This window comes from Ceratina calcarata, unplaced genomic scaffold (genome assembly GCF_001652005.2).
Source record: "Ceratina calcarata isolate Rehan_Ccalc_2016 unplaced genomic scaffold, ASM165200v1 scaffold15.2, whole genome shotgun sequence".
NCBI lineage: Eukaryota > Metazoa > Arthropoda > Insecta > Hymenoptera > Apidae > Ceratina > Ceratina calcarata.
The window spans coordinates 141,468-158,638 of NW_017136199.1; the positions used below are offsets into that span (position 1 = coordinate 141,468).

General features: G+C 35.6%; 4 protein-coding genes across 12 annotated transcripts in view; 3 read left to right on the top strand and 1 right to left on the bottom strand.

The window, feature by feature from the left end:
• Nucleotides 1-881: 881 nt before the first annotated feature.
• Nucleotides 882-4,835, bottom strand: Stt3B (catalytic subunit 3B of the oligosaccharyltransferase complex). Of its 2 annotated transcripts, none has more exons than XM_018036318.2 (7): nucleotides 4,292-4,829; nucleotides 3,481-4,179; nucleotides 3,100-3,410; nucleotides 2,489-3,026; nucleotides 1,906-2,367; nucleotides 1,721-1,811; nucleotides 882-1,572 (listed from the first exon to the last, which is right to left on the bottom strand). In XM_018036318.2, the coding sequence occupies exons 1-7, from the start codon at nucleotides 4,510-4,512 to the stop codon at nucleotides 1,492-1,494; spliced, it is 2,403 nt and encodes an 800-aa protein (XP_017891807.1). In that variant the 5' UTR covers nucleotides 4,513-4,829; the 3' UTR covers nucleotides 882-1,491. The 2 variants fall into 2 exon arrangements, with proteins under 2 accessions (XP_017891807.1, XP_017891808.1); XM_018036319.2 differs by having other exon boundaries at nucleotides 1,516-1,607; nucleotides 4,292-4,835.
• Nucleotides 4,836-5,080: 245 nt separating this feature from the next.
• LOC108631994 (uncharacterized) lies at nucleotides 5,081-7,539 on the top strand. Its single transcript, XM_018036273.2, has 7 exons — nucleotides 5,081-5,488; nucleotides 5,549-5,716; nucleotides 5,794-5,982; nucleotides 6,159-6,464; nucleotides 6,900-7,144; nucleotides 7,210-7,281; nucleotides 7,360-7,539. Exons 1-7 carry the CDS (start codon nucleotides 5,380-5,382, stop codon nucleotides 7,468-7,470), a joined length of 1,200 nt encoding a protein of 399 aa, XP_017891762.2. The 5' UTR covers nucleotides 5,081-5,379; the 3' UTR covers nucleotides 7,471-7,539.
• A 57-nt stretch (nucleotides 7,540-7,596) lies between these two features.
• Nucleotides 7,597-10,882, top strand: LOC108631993 (zinc finger protein 12). Of its 2 annotated transcripts, none has more exons than XM_018036272.2 (6): nucleotides 7,597-7,757; nucleotides 7,829-9,198; nucleotides 9,268-9,353; nucleotides 9,411-9,726; nucleotides 9,937-10,040; nucleotides 10,109-10,882. In XM_018036272.2, the coding sequence occupies exons 2-6, from the start codon at nucleotides 8,067-8,069 to the stop codon at nucleotides 10,787-10,789; spliced, it is 2,319 nt and encodes a 772-aa protein (XP_017891761.1). In that variant the 5' UTR covers nucleotides 7,597-7,757; nucleotides 7,829-8,066; the 3' UTR covers nucleotides 10,790-10,882. The 2 variants fall into 2 exon arrangements, with proteins under 2 accessions (XP_017891761.1, XP_026675150.1); XM_026819349.1 differs by having other exon boundaries at nucleotides 7,939-9,198.
• Nucleotides 10,883-11,157: 275 nt separating this feature from the next.
• Nucleotides 11,158-17,171, top strand: part of ctrip (E3 ubiquitin-protein ligase ctrip) — a 15,399-nt gene continuing 9,385 nt past the window's right edge. For 2 of the 7 annotated variants that reach the window (XM_018036270.2, XM_026819343.1), the window contains exons 1-4: nucleotides 13,596-13,760; nucleotides 14,807-15,142; nucleotides 15,304-15,612; nucleotides 16,490-16,576. In XM_018036270.2, coding sequence (XP_017891759.1) covers nucleotides 14,836-15,142; nucleotides 15,304-15,612; nucleotides 16,490-16,576 — 703 coding nt within the window. In that variant the 5' untranslated portion in view covers nucleotides 13,596-13,760; nucleotides 14,807-14,835. Of the gene's footprint in view, nucleotides 11,341-13,595; nucleotides 13,761-13,979; nucleotides 14,188-14,214; nucleotides 14,336-14,806; nucleotides 15,143-15,303; nucleotides 15,613-16,489; nucleotides 16,577-17,171 lie in introns of those variants that run through there. The other 5 variants (XM_026819344.1, XM_026819346.1, XM_026819345.1 and 2 more) reach the window with 5 other exon arrangements.

Genomic DNA, 17,171 nt, shown 5'->3' on the forward strand with positions numbered 1-17,171 from the left:
TTTATTAATAAACAATGGAAGACAACAACAAGAAATAAGATTCGTCAATCTAGTAGGCTTGAAAAATTGTTATCACTGATCAGCTGATTTTGACATTTAGAAGACTATAACCTATTCATGAAATGCATATATTATGAAAGGCCACCTGTTGAATTGTTTCATCCGTTTTTTCAACCTCTCGTTGAAAGTCCTGTCTCGTTAAAACGTAATATTCCATTATTTACCAGAAAAATATAAATCAATCCGAATATTATGTAATAAAATTCATTATATTGCTTTTACTAAATAGTCTGCCTTCCACATTATATAACAATTTGTATTAAATTTGTTTATTAACATAACAACTTTCAATTCTATATAGAAGATAAAGTGATGTCCGTAGCAATGTATTTTACAACCTTATACAATTTTTCCGTACTCTCCTAAGTAATTAAACATACATCTATGTTGGGTATTTAACGTTTTCTTAATTATAATCGTTTGACCTTCTAAACTCACGTATCTAAAGATAATAATCAACGTAAAGTAAATTCATGTAAAAAAATGTAATAATGTAGATTATGAAACCACACGAATTTTAGGCTTGCTTATAATGATTATAAGAAATATATATCCATGTACAAAAAGTATCAAGAAGATTGATAAAAGAAACTTGAAGTGAAGGTAATACAATGACGCTTAGGAACAGATTTTCATTAAATTCAATTCTTTTTACAATTGTGTGTAGGGTGCTCGAAACCAAATGCTAAAGTGATACAATAATTTTGAGGGACAGGTGTTCTTACAAATGTTCAACATGGTAATATACAATAAACTTTGTATGCATAACATATCTCCCTCCGATCTCACTTGCTTGACATTTAATAAATATTTTTATTCACTTCGACTAGTGAACCTTTTTTTATTGAAGTTTAGTGTGCATTACACAGGCATAACAAAAATGTACACGTAATTATTTTTCAGTGTTTCCACTCGACAATTCAGAATTTAATATTTCACATCCATTGTTTGCTCCTATAAACGTACAATACTCATAAAGCGGACAATAAAAATTTGTGCCAAAGGTTGAATACTGAATAAGTACAGAAAAATTTTTAGACATATAAAGATATTGCTTTTATATTGCATAAATAAAGTGAATTTGTTATAAAGATGCATCGGAAGCTGCAATCATTAAAAAAATGATATTTTGCCTAAGCCTAGTAAGAGATAATACATAGACAGCATTTAATAATCTTAAAAAAATCAACAAGAATTAAATGTAGTGTAATACATCAAACTAATAATATGATCCCTCCTTTACAAAGTTGTTCTTATTGAAAAAAGTGTCCCAATTGCTTTAAGCGTTGCTTTTCTTCAATCGATGTTAAATTTTCAATGATATTAAATTCTTAGGAGGTATAGTTTGTGGTAGACCCAAGGGACGGTAATTCTTTCTTTTATTATAAAATTGTATTTGAAAATTATTATGAATTAGATAATACACGTATGTTACGTAGTTCTTCGTTGAGGTTTCTGTCCTTTAATAACAGTTGGCCGGCCTTTTAAGTAACCTTTCTTACGACGCGGTGTCTGAAACATTAATGTCCAACCCCCCAAAACTTCAACTACATTTCAAAATTACACAACGTTATAATGCGAAAAACGTGAAACGATACGATCAATGTTTGTAAATGGCAAGAAGGATGGTTTTATGCGATATGAAAAATGAAATTCTCACCTTTTTACTGACATACGAGTTGGCATTACGTGTGATAACTCGTTTAGATATTGGAATGCTTGGTCTATTAAATTCATTTGGTTTCTTCACCCTGCAATTTCAATAAGCGTTTTAAAACACAACGAAATATGGGAATCCGCTAAAGCCAATTTACAATCGCGTGAACAGCATTTATGGCATGTTACCTGTAAATTCTAACAAGCCAATGTTCGCTTGTATAGGCTTCCTCCAAATATGTTAATTGGAAATTTTTATTTCCTATCTCAGAATTACGCGTACGATCGTAACCAGACGGTGACCGATAATCAAGTTTCACTTCTCCGAATCGGTAATAACTTAATTTATACATAAGCGAATTCAAGAGGGTTGGCGAACCTTCCGAATTCACACGAAACTCTCCCTTCTCCGAGAAGTAGTCACTCTCGCGAATATCTTGCGGATGTTCACCTTCGGCGATTCTTACCATCCAAAGGAACTTGTTAACATCATCTCCGGAATATCCGATCATTCCTCCGAAAATAACTAATACGTAGTCTACATCTAACGACGTCATAATTTCATAAGCAGCACTTTCATTCGAGCTCATCGCTTTTCCAACCAGAGCTATATGTGAATTGTTCCAAGTATTATTGTCCACAAGTGTAGTTCTGTGTTCGAATAAAATTCATTAATTTCTCAATCCATTTCAAATGCATTTCCATAATTTTATATACACTACTCAATAAAATTGTCATCACGAAATATACTTATTTCTTTAAGAACACTTACCTGTTAGCCATCCCAGCAATTTGATAACCATAATCCCACCAGCTCATAATCCTAGCATCGATAGGTGTATTTTGTGCCAACCAATAGTAAGCTTCTCTAAAATCGTCGAGAATAGCGCGACCGCCATCGTTACTATATGTTGCCAGAACAATTGAAGGGCTAGAGTACGCATTACTTGTGATCCAAGTACAATGCAAGGTAAACATCATCATCAGCATAAATGCCCCGATAACAACACCATTTCGAAGGTTTACACCTAAACCGTCGCCATTGCCTCTAGGTCTTTCGTGTTTCATTCTACGGAGTTTACCAGCCTTGTCATACAGTGCTCTACCAGGACTCTTTTCTCTTTCCTCCTCGCTTTCTTCTTCGCTTCCAGTATTACTCCGATCGTTCCTCTCGTCTTCTTCTTTGAAGAATAGTTCAAGGAGATCACTAAACGCTACTCCGGCAAGCATACAGACAACTGGAGTTAGAGTGAGCATAAGCCTCACCATCACTCCGGCAAAGTAAACGGCACTTATAGCATACAATATAACTGCAAATGGGAAATTAAAAAATATACGTACATGAGATCGATCGATGAATATTTCTGTCAAATAAAATCTTACCAAAAACCCGTTCATCGTTAATATGTTTAATGCAGTACCAAAGACCTACAGGAAACGTCGTAACCAGAATATGTAAATCGAAGAAGAAGCTAAACCACGTTGTCGGCTGATGCTCCGAAACAGATGCTATTATTGGAATGTGTATCTTCGCGTAGCCAGTATCCCAAAGCGAATAAAATCGTCCACTCCAAGGTGCAACGACACCAGCATAAGTTAAACAAATCAAAATTAACAGTAGAATACCAGCTGTGACCGTAACTATCCCTCCAAAGTATTTCATTTCAGATTTCGTAAGTACAGTTCTTAAGTATCTGTAATAATAAATGTGCCGCATTAGAACATCTCGCGTATCAACACGATCCTATTGAACGATCTACGTACCTAAGAGTTGCCACAAAAATTAATAGACCAAACACGCCTGCCGCTGCCATATGTTCCGATGTTCTAATTGGTTGGAAACCCACGAAGGGTATTTGCATACTGAACAGGAGTCCAAGGATATAGAACGTGGTGTAACTCGTGAAAAGGCGATAACTAAATCTGTTCATGACCAACAACGCGAAAACGTGGAGGGGAATCAAGTTGATAATGAAGACGTAACCACCCCATGCAGATACCATATAAAAGTAGGACAGGGCAGTCATCGATGCCCAGAAAATAGAGCCGGTCTTAACCGACTTCACCCATAGATAATATGTAATTTGTAACGCGAAAATGGAAATGCCTTCGTTGTCGTAACTCCCGGCTACAGATCTTGAGATATAGCCAGGTACAATCGCGATGAAGCAAGCTGCGAACAATCCAGCTCCTGCGTTCCATATTTCCTTCGTTAATAAGTACGTAGAGATGGCTGTAAGGCCACTAAATATTGGAGCTAAGAATACACAGATGTCCCTTATATGCACTGGGATGTTTAATGAATGTAATATGTGGTGTATGAACCCAGATGTTATCATCAATCCAGGATAAACAGTTCCACCTACGATACGACCCAACGGATACCATGCTCTTTCATCGAACCAATTTAAAAAATTATAAAATCCATGTTCCACCATATAAGCTGTTGCTCTGTAGTTAAACCTATATTTAAACAAAATATACTTGACGGTGGCAATACAGATTACAAACAATAAGATATTAACAGAAATTCAGTGAAAAGCCGTATTTAATGTGATAACATCGAAATACGTACCATGGATCATATTCATGTATGATACTTTCGAAACGTATCACCGCAAATAATCGAGAGGCAAATCCCGAAATCCAAGCGAGTAATAAAACGGTGAATGTAATTAAGGAACTAAGGCCAACGGCGTTTGTTAACGTGGAAGTTTTCATTTGCTTAGAAGTCGATTTCTTATCAGGGAACATATCTTTTCTGGTGTTCGTCGTGCTCGTTCTATTTGGCAACATATTTTCATTGAAATACTACGAACGTGATAGATATTTTTACTGTTATGTTTCAACAGACGTTCGCCAGCGACATATTAACATTTGTTTTTTATTTGACACGTTGCAAACCAAGAAGCAGCCCGCAACAAATTACTAAACCACTATGCCTAGGCTAGGATCAGGAGGTCTATGACACGTTGAACACCGGCTACGTGTTAACCATGACGAGGTCCGACACTTTCATAGAAATTACGATAAGGAACGGTATGTTCGAATATACGCTCGACGTGCACTCGACGTTCAATCCGCGTTCAATGAGAATACCGAGTCACTGATTTGTTTTATATATTAAAACAATGCAGAAAATCAGAAAATAGTTCGTCCACCAATACGATTAATTTTATATCAATCGTAACGTCCGGTCATTGACTATAATCGCAGTTGCATAGGCTGACACTTTTCTTGAAACGTCATATCCGGATGAAGTCCTATTCCTATTCGTACATTAATCCATTTAAAATGCAATGCTAATAAATATTTCAGATAGCGAATGCATATATTTACTGTATTTTACATGTGCGTATTTAATACTTATCAATTTCAGAATTGTACGTATAGGCAAACTTCATCTTTTTATATTGAACAATAGAACCATACATATTCTCAAGTTCGACCTGACCTCTCAACTTCAACTATACTTCATTCACTCTCTAGATAAATAAACAATGAAATACAAGAATGGGATTAAGTGAACTACTAAGTATAAAATGTTTGTCTTATTACGATTATAATTCGAGTATTCGATAACAACTTACAATAGTAATCTAACGAGAATATAAAAATTGTAATATTGGCAATTGTTTCTATTGATAAAAGATTTGCACTCCCATGTTTACCAGTAAGGAGAAGTTAATAAAACGCACCGGAAAAAATCCTGTCGGTCGTTACGATTTTTTGAAGCTTTTAGCTACAGAATTCAAGACTACTAAGTCTAGAGGTAATAAAAGTATTACGATTGACTAGAATTTTAATTAATAAAATGAATTATTTTCCACAGAAGCAAAGGAACAGGTACTGGCGAACCTCGCTAATTTTGCGTATGATCCCATAAATTATGATTACATAAGACAGCTTAAAATAATTGACTTGTTTCTTTACACTCTGTCAGATAATAATATAAAGCTAGTACGCTTCGCAGCTGGAGGTATTTGTAATGCATGCGTCGGTAAGAATATATTATGATATTTGTTATTCTTGAAGAAATATTAACAATCAGAGACTAAAATACGAATTACGTTTCAGATCCGATTAATAAATTATACATATTGCGAAATCAAGGGATTCCGTTGTTAACAAGCTTACTTTTGTCACACGATGAAGATATCATACTTTCAGCAATTACTAGCTTAATATATCTAATTACACCTGAATCTAAGGATGAAGTAACAACGGATTTAATTAAGAAAATATCTGATTTGTCAAATCATGAAAGTAATCGTGTTAAAAATTTGGCAACAGTATTCTTGAACGATTGCACCACAATTGTACCGTCAGTAGAAACTAAGGTCGATGAATAGAATGTAAATGTAATAACTGACTAGATAACGGAAACAAAATGAAGTTGACTAAGTCATTGTTTGGACTATTGAGGAAATATTGCACAGGAGATTCGAATATTTTGAAAACTGTCAACGCTGCTAATGAGATATCAGTTTTCAAAACAATTACGAGAGACGATGTATTGAATTTCGCTAAGTTAACTGGCGACTACAACCCGATACATACTGAATCTTCAAACAATCTTGTTCACGGTGCTCTGCTCAATGGTTTGGTCTCAGGTGTACTTGGTACGAAGGTACCAGGTCCGGGGACCATAGTAGTTGAACAAAATTTGAAGTTTCCAGCACCATGTTATGCTGGGGACACGATAGAAATAAAAGTGCAAATTGTTTCCGAGAGGAAGATCATGAAATGTGAATACAGCTGTGTCGCAAATGGAGAGAAAATTGTTTTGAAAGGAAACGCAAAACTGATTAAGAAGTCATAAAATGCATAATAAACGTATATCGTTTTATTAATAAGAAAGTATGCAACCATTTTCTCCGTATATATTTATTTGTATCCCACGACTGAAAGAAGAATAAAACATTTTCATACACAAACATGAACGGCACATTATCACATTATGAAACATTGCTTATTAAATGTCTGCCCCACTTTAAATGCTGACTATACACAACAAGGCACCTTCAACAAAACCTGCTCCGACTCACCGATCTGCAGCACTTCAGCTAAAGCAGGCAGTTCAACCAATGTGAGTACGACTAAATTAAATTTTCACAATCTACCATTAAAGTTATTAAATTCTTTTTTTTACAGAAAGATGAATCAAGCGTATCTATTATTAGTTGTTTGCCTTTCGTCTGCATTAGCAGATAGTCAAATGAAAGTGGAAGCTATAAATAGCACCGTTAAAATTTCGATTACTGAGCCTCCAGTCGGTTGCGCCTGTGGGATTTTTTTAAGTGGACAGTTTAAGAAGGGCAGCAAAGAAGCGCCTAAAGGCAATCCCGCTCTTATTAATGATCTGCCTGACGAACTTCCGTGCACCCCAGCCGGAAACAGACTTTGTATAAACAAATGTTTGGAACCTGTAAGTTAATCTGTGAACATATTAATTACTTATTCCCTGAACTATCAACTGTTTCTTTTTTACAGATTATTAAACATTTACCAAACAGTCCTAAAATAATATGTAGCTCAATAGAACATGATTGTCATAAACAAAGGGTAAGTTTCATCATATGTAGTTTACAATAAGCCAAACTATTTTATAGCGAGATTATGATATTATTTTTCTTGTAACAGGCTTACTTATTTATTAAAAACTGTAAAAGCGGGTGGATTAACACGAATCTTTCTGCTGGAAGGGAATACTGTTGTAAAAACGGTACACCATACAAATGTCCAGCTTATTAAAAATGACGTCCATCGTTATTTGTAATTTTATACTTTTTTAACGTAATAAACGAGCCGTTGCCTCTGTCACATTTTCTTCTTAAACGTCCCGCTTCTCGTTTAAATATAGCTTCGAGAGAGTATCGTGTATACCCAGCAAAGAATCAAAGGAATCCCAGATAAATATCTGAAATCCTCATTCTATAATTAGACTGCCAGATATAAAATGTTGTCATATTCCGTGAACTTGAAACAAGAGAAAGCTTCTTCTTTCACAAGCTTCCTCTTTTTACTGATCAATTTTTAAGGTACGATTTTGATTTTTACTTTAATTTGTGCTACTGGGTCAAGTTCAGGCATAACCCCGATAACATTGCAGATGACAATGTTAAATTTAAATTGATCAGTCACTTTGAACTTGCGTCTTTACACGCTGAACATTTTAACAGCCAGCGTTAAGCCCTTACGAGAATTAATTTTTATTATCAGAGATGAAGGAGACTCGTGTGCTTCACTCATGCAATTAAAAGTACAATAAGATTATGGTGTTCTGTGAGAGGGGAACAATAAGTAATAGCACAAATAATATATATTTCAAATAACGATTGGTAAGAAATATGTGTGCACGACTTTTAGCATGTCCCTTGTGCTCACAACCAGGTTTTTTAACATTGGATGCATTGCGAACAGGATTAATAAGTGTGGCAACAAGACCTCTCACATGCCCAGTGTGTAATGAAGTATTGCTTGGCATTGATAAGCTTACTATTCATTTGTTTAGTCATACTATTAATTTGAACAGCAGCAACTCAATAGAATTATCGAAACCTGCGAGCATCGTCACCAGTAATAATTCATCAGCAATAAATAATTTAGAAACTGGCACTGTTCAAGATTGGAATCTGTCTAAAATACAAATCGCAGATTCAAATAAAATATTACAGAGCCACTTTAACGTTCATAATAATAATCTGATATCACCTCAAATTCAACAAGATTCTAAGAACGAGAGTTTAGACGTTTCCCTTCAAGATCAACAAACGAATCATGTGCCTCAAGTTACATTTCTGCAAGATTTGATTTACGGAAACAAAGAGATCCTCTATAGAAATCAGAAAATAGACTCGCAAAAGGGATCTGAACAAATATTACAAGAGTCAGTCAAGGTAAACTATGATACGCAGCAGTATCCTGATCAAGATGTAAAGCATGTTAACTGTGTACAAAATTATCCTGAGATACAATATGAAAATGTCTCGACATTTAAAGTCTGGATGCAAGATCAATATTACGAACATCAAAATGAAAACTTGACAAAGAACGTAGTGGAAGAGAAAAAGTCTTATGATAACAAAAATACAGTAACGACGAGTAAATTTCCAAATGCTAAGACTGCTTCTGCTAATGTACTATCAGAGAAAGCTAATAGTAAAAATGCGACAGAGAATTTATCTGCTATAAGTAACAAAAATCTTGAACATCAAGAGGTGTTGCCTCACTTGAAACTTATAAAAACCTCATCGACAAATGAAAAGACTGAACGTTGTAATATATGTGGCTTCTACTTCCCTGACCATAATATCTTACTTTTACACAAACAATTGGTACATATGATCGACGAAAAGGATTTGAATGTTGTCCCTGAGAATTTACTTAAGAATTATTCGTGTCATTTGTGTTCGAAAGTATTTAAAATGAGGGGAAGTTTGATGGTGCACATGAGAGTAGCACACATGGGATACAACCTGGGTAATTTCTATCCATAATTCGATACTTCAATAATGAAACATGCAGATACTAACGAATACACATTTTCAGGATCATTAGCCAAGGGTGGACAGATTGAACTCATACTTAATGAAAATAAATACAGTTGCCCGACGTGTGGGAAAAAGTTTAAGAAGGTAATTATATTTCACTTAAATATCGCAAATGGAATTAAATAAAATGTACTGTTCTAGGAACAACATGTGATGCAGCATTTAAAAACGCACGAGGCTAAACAGTGGGAATGCGACGTGTGCAATAAAATGTTTACAACAAAGTACTTTCTAAAAAAGCATAAGAGATTGCATTCAGGCGAGATGCCTTACAAGTGCAATATATGCAATAAAACGTTCACCTTTCAACAATCGTATCACAAGCATAGGTTGTACCACAAAGATGACAAACCACATACATGTACCACTTGTGGAAGATCGTTTAAAGAATTATCTACCCTACACAATCACGAAAGGATTCACACAGGAGAAAAACCTTTCGCGTGCGAAACTTGCGGTATGTCGACTTATCTAAGATAAGGATAAAATCATTGTGGGAACTTTAGAATAATGCATGTTTTGTTTTCAGTTATTACTAACAATTTAACATGGATTGTTCTCTTTCTGTGATGTATGTATAACAGTCTTGTGCTTCTTGTTAAAGTTTACTTTAAATCATGAGTACAGACGATTTAGAAAAAATAATTGTTGCTTATCTGTTTTATAGGAAAATGTTTCCGTCAACGTGTTTCTTATTTAGTACATAGAAGAATCCACACAGGTATCATGCCTTACAAATGTACCACATGTGGAAAATGCTTCAGATACAAGGTATGTATATGAAATATATAAAATTATACAGGAATTCTGGTAACTTTATTAATCATTTATTGCTACAGGTGAGTCAAAGAACACATAAGTGTCCAGCACAGCAAACAGAAAAATTGCAACCAGAAAATACCACAGATCAACCGCCAATCAATTTAATAAATACACAAAATGTAACAAATGACTTGAGTAAAACTCAGAAAGGTTTTTTAAAAGATGGTCAGTCCATGTTAAATATCATAAATAATGAAGAGAACAAGTATGTACTAATAATAAATGCTGAAGATCAACATATTGTAACGGAGGAACCTAATAGTGAAGGAGTGCAAGCTAGTGCCAATAAGAAACAAAAGTTAGAAGAACTGATTATGAATAATGAAGATAAAGAGCAAAGAAATGCATGGAAGTCAGGCATTTCTAATAATCCTGTGCTCAAACAATGCATTGAAACTAGCAAGACAATAAATTCGGGAAATGAGGAAAATGCTGACTTCTTTTCAATGGTGATATCACCACTAGAAAATGGATTGTCTTCGCCTACTGCTGAAATGGAACACTTGAGAGTATCGTCGCCTACACAAAAAGATATAATGAGACCTTACGATACTTTCAGAAGTACAGTACATAACATGGACATAATTAATACAAATATGGAACAAACTTTTGCCGGTGTAAACAATAACACCAATAATTTACAAACTATTAACGAAGAATCTTTGAAACAGCTGTTGTATAGTATTAATGAGAAATAATACATAATTCTCAGGCGGGATAGTTACACATTGTTATTATAGTTATTGTTGCAACAAATAAACGAAAATACATTAAAAAATCTGATGATTTTATGCTGATAATGAATTTTTCAATACCTATGCCTTCCAAATGTGTAAATAATGTTCTGCGCGTTTGTAAATATATAAATAACACTTACTTCATTTTAATCGGTAGATAGAAACCGCTTTCGCTTACGTTGGTTATATAATGTTTTTAAAGAATTATTTAAATAAGTATTTGAATTTATCCTTCTTACGAAATAATAAAGTCTGGTTGACTTGAGGGATTCAGTCGGCCAATCATCTTTCAGAAGGCGTTAGCTGCGTACAAAGCCACGTGCTCCACAACTTGAATCGACCGAAACAACCTGCATCGCGTATAATCCTCGGTCGTCGAGATATCGTAGCAGACGACGCTCCGATCGACTTGACAGCACAGTCGCCACAGTCTGTATTTTCACGTGTCCTCTCGCACATCGCATTGCGTAACTGGAGTCCGACTGACTTCCAGGGAGGAGTTCCCTTTTTCGGTGAGTAATCGTTCCGTGATAAAATCGACGATAAATGCTGCACTCTTTGACAATCGCCTGGTCGCAGAAAAATATTTATTCAATTTATCTATCGCAAGCTGTTTGTCTTATTCGTTCCAAGATGTTTTGACAGAGCTCGATAAATAGTTCAGTTTAATAGACAATTGGCCACAACTAAATGTGGTTTTCGACCAATCACAACCGATGCGTAACATACTTGTCGTAATCAAACAATAGAATCACGGATGAACTTTACGACGTCGTAAATGCGAGGTATTACAGAATTTCAAAACGACGAAGGCCAAATTTTTATCAACCGTGTATCGTATGCGGTCTATACTTCAAAAGTATGCTCTATACCTTGTTTGTCAATAAACACGTTTGTGATCGTGATTCATTTTGATTAATGAGACTCATGAAGAATATCAATTTCCATTCTTCACGTATTACTTTATTTATGTACTGTTCTTTCGTTACATAGCAAAAGCATTAGTTTACGTGTTAAAGCATTAACTTGTGCAATGTCTAACGTTCATTCGCTATTAACCTAATCATGTTTTGAATCAGAACGACATTCAGGTTAGTGTACTATATTCCATTCCAGCAAGATCCAATATCGTTCAGTAATTAATTTATTTCTTAATAATGTTTAGTTTTAAATATTGCTCGTGCAAACGTTACAAATATGAAAATAAAAGTTGTGTGCACGTTGCAATGGATGGCGTGCAGTGTTGCGTGCAACATATTGAGTCATACGCATGTACAGGCACATGTAATTACAGGGAGCATATAAGGAATATTGCTTGAGGTTAATCAATTGTACGTTTAAAAGAGCTTCGCGTTGATATCTGATCAACTGTTTGCGGCTAATTTTACGTCGTAGACAAAGAGAAAGTAAAAGTCGGTGTTTGAAAAAACTGCTGCAAGATGGTTATTCGCGCCGGTTTTGCGTCTGCTGTTGCATTATGAATTGCGATTTCATTCCACGCGGGCATCCAGTTTTCGAACGCACCTACGTACGAGTTTGTGTGTGACGTTTCCTGATGGGGGCGGAGCGTTCTCCAGCTTCCCAATTCTAACCAACCCGATCCCGATAGCTAGCTGTCGCATTCCGCTGGCTCGCTTCAGTGTGCCTCGGCAGTGCGTTCGGTGCGTCTTTCGGTGTGTGCCCCGTGCAGTGCAGTGCCAGTGCACATAGCACATAGCACATAGCCACTCAGTCAAAGTTGTGCATACGTGCGTGCGCGAGAATCTCACGTCTCCCTGCCGTGTGAGCTGTGTCGTGTGTAATCGAGAATATACGTTGCGCTCGTAAAAATCGTCAACGAGAGAAGACATTTTCCTCGCGATGCCCTGGGCATGTTTTTCCGACATTCAGGTAATCTTATAGACGAATCCGAGATTTTGCCCTGATCCCCATTTCTTCCCCGTGCGAGACTATTTTTTTGTTTTTCTCGCTCGGGGATCTGCATAGCCAAGTAGGGTTCTCGTTTTCGAGAACCTCAACCTGAGGTCACACGCTGACGGAGAGCGTAGAAACGGAAGAGAGAAAGAGACGAAGAAAGAACTCGTCCTCCATTACTTGTTCGCAAGCAAATGGTGGCTTGCTCACTTGCGAGTCTTTGTTATAATTATTTACGTCTCTCGTTGAATCGTTACAGTGTACCGAGTCTATTCGTGGCTTCGTAGCGACCGTGTAATTCTAGTATTCTTAGAAGAGAGTCCTATGATGTCAACGGCACGATTTCCCATCGGCCGTGATATTATAAACGGGCACCAGTTGTTGTGTTTGTTATGATTCTTCGGTTTGTTACTATCTCTTTCAACGCGGAGGAAAACATTAATTGCGCATCGCCTCCGCTGTATTATTTGGTCACGCTCATATCAGAACGCGCATAGATTCATCGTAATAAGTGATTTCTGTTTAGCCTGCTCTGTCAGAATTATAATATCGTTAGTATCGGTTTTTTAAATACATTATTTCAAAGTAGGTATATATTCCTTTGTTACAGCCTTCGGCGATCAGAGTTTTTACACTCAACCTTCCCCGATGCTTTTATGTAACGAATATGTTTATAAATATTTGTTTCCTTTGTTCACTTTAAACTCATTTCGTCGATTAAAAATAAACGCAGTTAACATTGCTTGTGCAAAGAAATTTCGTAATTACGAAATGATCATTTTAGAATGAAAGGCAAATTCAATGTACGATATTTGTTAAGCAACTAAAAATTATTATATGAAGACTACATAGCCACTCAGTCAAAGTTGTGCATACGTGCGTGCGCGAGAATCTCACGTCTCCCTGCCGTGTGAGCTGTGTCGTGTGTAATCGAGAATATACGTTGCGCTCGTAAAAATCGTCAACGAGAGAAGACATTTTCCTCGCGATGCCCTGGGCATGTTTTTCCGACATTCAGGTAATCTTATAGACGAATCCGAGATTTTGCCCTGATCCCCATTTCTTCCCCGTGCGAGACTATTTTTTTGTTTTTCTCGCTCGGGGATCTGCATAGCCAAGTAGGGTTCTCGTTTTCGAGAACCTCAACCTGAGGTCACACGCTGACGGAGAGCGTAGAAACGGAAGAGAGAAAGAGACGAAGAAAGAACTCGTCCTCCATTACTTGTTCGCAAGCAAATGGTGGCTTGCTCACTTGCGAGTCTTTGTTATAATTATTTACGTCTCTCGTTGAATCGTTACAGTGTACCGAGTCTATTCGTGGCTTCGTAGCGACCGTGTAATTCTAGTATTCTTAGAAGAGAGTCCTATGATGTCAACGGCACGATTTCCCATCGGCCGTGATATTATAAACGGGCACCAGTTGTTGTGTTTGTTATGATTCTTCGGTTTGTTACTATCTCTTTCAACGCGGAGGAAAACATTAATTGCGCATCGCCTCCGCTGTATTATTTGGTCACGCTCATATCAGAACGCGCATAGATTCATCGTAATAAGTGATTTCTGTTTAGCCTGCTCTGTCAGAATTATAATATCGTTAGTATCGGTTTTTTAAATACATTATTTCAAAGTAGGTATATATTCCTTTGTTACAGCCTTCGGCGATCAGAGTTTTTACACTCAACCTTCCCCGATGCTTTTATGTAACGAATATGTTTATAAATATTTGTTTCCTTTGTTCACTTTAAACTCATTTCGTCGATTAAAAATAAACGCAGTTAACATTGCTTGTGCAAAGAAATTTCGTAATTACGAAATGATCATTTTAGAATGAAAGGCAAATTCAATGTACGATATTTGTTAAGCAACTAAAAATTATTATATGAAGACTCAATTTAACGTTTTATTCAATGTATTTAAAATATTAATTTTTATAATATATAACATTATATATGACATGACATTTCATCAAAGTACATACATTGTTGTATTTGTTTTTACAATTGCTTTGCATACTCTTGTCCAAACGAGATTGCTACATGTATTTATTCCGTTACTTTGTTACAGACAGTATAGTGGCATGAGTCGATTAATCTATGGCAGATCAACAAGATCAGTTGTCATCAGGGGGGTCTGTAGAGACGGCCAATGCTTTAGCAAACACCTCTAAGGTTAGAGGGAAGAGCTCTAGCAGTGGTAGCAGTTATAGAAAACGACAGAGCACTGGTTCTATTCCAGTCACTGTAGAAGAAAAAAGACGTAGAGAGACTATTGGTGATCCACAATCGTCTGAAGTTTTTAATAATTCTTCTTCCTGTAAACATTCAAGTAATTCCTTTAAGACAGAAAGTAGAGCAAGAGGTGAACGTAAAAGTCATGGCAGTGGCTTAGAATCATATCTAGGTAATTATCAACCAGTATGAATATATCTAACTCTTATTTAACAATAATTTCGCAATCCTTGATCTATTATGCAATTATCAATACACACTGGCTATTCGTGCTTAACAAGATCATGTTTAGCTCTTAACCAATGATAATTTAAACTGATCGTTATCTTCCAGATACTGATTGGCAGTCTCAGCATAAAGTTCAGCAGACAAACTATAACATTAGTGGAAACAGTACAAGAGCTCGCAGTAGCGCGAGAGCAAGTTTACCCGAGTTGAACTTACAAGCCATTGACTGTGTCGCTTCGAGGACTCGTTCCCGTACGCCTCAAAATCCGCAAGCCATATCGCAGGGGCATAATAGTCACAATTTGTCGCTATCCAGCGGTTACAATAGCAGGGAAGATCTGACATATAACGATCTGGTATCAACATCAAGTGCTACATCAGTTACTAGTCATCCATCCACGTCAAGGGGAAGAGGTTAGTGCATTTATTGTCTCTCTTGTTTATAAAGTGTTGGTTGCAATGAGATGTGATGTGTGATTTGAGTGAAGACATATATAATTCAAGTTAAACGTCAAACGAACCAATTTTAAATACATTAAATGTATTTATTCTAATAATCTCTCCCCATTGTTAAGAAAAGCACGTAAATCCTAACAATGATAACAGTAATTAATAATTGATTAATTAACATGGAAGAATGATACGCATTCTTCATATACGTTTATCCTTCGTAAAAGCCAAATTAAACAGACCACTTCAACTTGAACAAGCTTCTTTTTGTTTCAATTAAAAATTAATTTATAATTTTATATAATACACATACTTAATACTGTTTCTTAAATCTTCTCCCAATGCCTCTTAATCTACTTAACATTTAATTTTTTAAAATTCTTTATTTTCAATGTTCTATAACTCAGCAATTAATTCGAACTAATAATAATTATCGATTATTTAACAAGAAAATGTTTTTGTTAATTTAAAAATAATTTTTCTATTACTTCCTCCTAATTATTGAAAGATTATTTTTATTATAATCTAAAAGAAGAAAATTGTTAAGAATTTATACGTAACCGTGATAAACAGAGAAGTAATGATAATATTCCTAAACATGAAGTGAAAACAGCAATGGTACTCGCAGTGTGTATTTAGTACCGTAACGTCGCATAAAATATGGCCGAAGAAACGAAATCCTTGTTCATATGTTACAAAAGCTTGTTTTGCAACCTTCATTTAATGAAGTAGTAGGTTAAAGTATAGGGTAGTAAAATTAGGATTTGATTGACAAGTATCTTAAAATTAAAGAAAGAAAGTATTACCAAAATAAGAGTCATAGATCAGACTGTATCATTAGGCCTGAGGATGAGCGAATGTCTGGAAGGATTTGTGTCTGCTGTCAAAGCACTTTTTCCAATATCAACACAAACGTATCATCAAGAAGGTAAGCCTAAGGAGTACACATTTCGTACTACATTTTCTTACCCTTATTTTCTCTTAAAAAGTTCATGAGTAGACGTCTTTAAACGAGTACAGACATCACTGTAAACCCGTTCTCTAAATTGGTTCCTCCACATTCCATCTGCAAGTATATCATACTCAATACATCAGGCCGAATTGTTTGCGTCAAATTTGATTTATGCATGACATTATATCTCCAGACAAACAATATATGATAAATGCGGTTCCGATGTAACTTACGCATCATGTTTCAAAATTTCATGATGAAACCCCGCGTGTACCTACGTAATAAAAACACTCCGTCATCTCTCTCTCTCTCTCATTACTTAAAAATTATATTTCGTTGCGAAAATACTTCATGAGGTATGAAGATGTATGAAAAGCACTGATGTAACTATTATCCAGAGCATTATGAAACATACAATTAAATCGTACACAGGTAGAAGCCAAACAAGTTTAATGTGTACCTAATGCTCCTTAAACGTACACAACATAGATTTCTGGCTTATCTCAGTCTTAAATGTTTGCTTCAAAATTAAGGCACAATATTCAATAATATTTTATAAAACACGATTCTG

Excerpts from the sequence above, each read along its gene's own strand:
- Stt3B (XM_018036318.2), bottom strand. The coding sequence starts at position 4,512 with ATGTTGCCAAATAGAACGAGCACGACGAACACCAGAAAAGATATGTTC. Across the intron at positions 3,411-3,480 it reads ATTTTTGTGGCAACTCTTAG|ATACTTAAGAACTGTACTTA; the intron begins GTACGTAGATCG and ends TTATTATTACAG. Across the intron at positions 3,027-3,099 it reads TAACGATGAACGGGTTTTTG|TTATATTGTATGCTATAAGT; the intron begins GTAAGATTTTAT and ends TCCCATTTGCAG.
- LOC108631994 (XM_018036273.2), top strand. The coding sequence starts at position 5,380 with ATGTTTACCAGTAAGGAGAAGTTAATAAAACGCACCGGAAAAAATCCT. Across the intron at positions 5,489-5,548 it reads CAAGACTACTAAGTCTAGAG|AAGCAAAGGAACAGGTACTG; the intron begins GTAATAAAAGTA and ends TATTTTCCACAG. Across the intron at positions 5,717-5,793 it reads TATTTGTAATGCATGCGTCG|ATCCGATTAATAAATTATAC; the intron begins GTAAGAATATAT and ends ATTACGTTTCAG.
- LOC108631993 (XM_018036272.2), top strand. The coding sequence starts at position 8,067 with ATGTGTGCACGACTTTTAGCATGTCCCTTGTGCTCACAACCAGGTTTT. Across the intron at positions 9,199-9,267 it reads ACACATGGGATACAACCTGG|GATCATTAGCCAAGGGTGGA; the intron begins GTAATTTCTATC and ends ACACATTTTCAG. Across the intron at positions 9,354-9,410 it reads GTGGGAAAAAGTTTAAGAAG|GAACAACATGTGATGCAGCA; the intron begins GTAATTATATTT and ends GTACTGTTCTAG.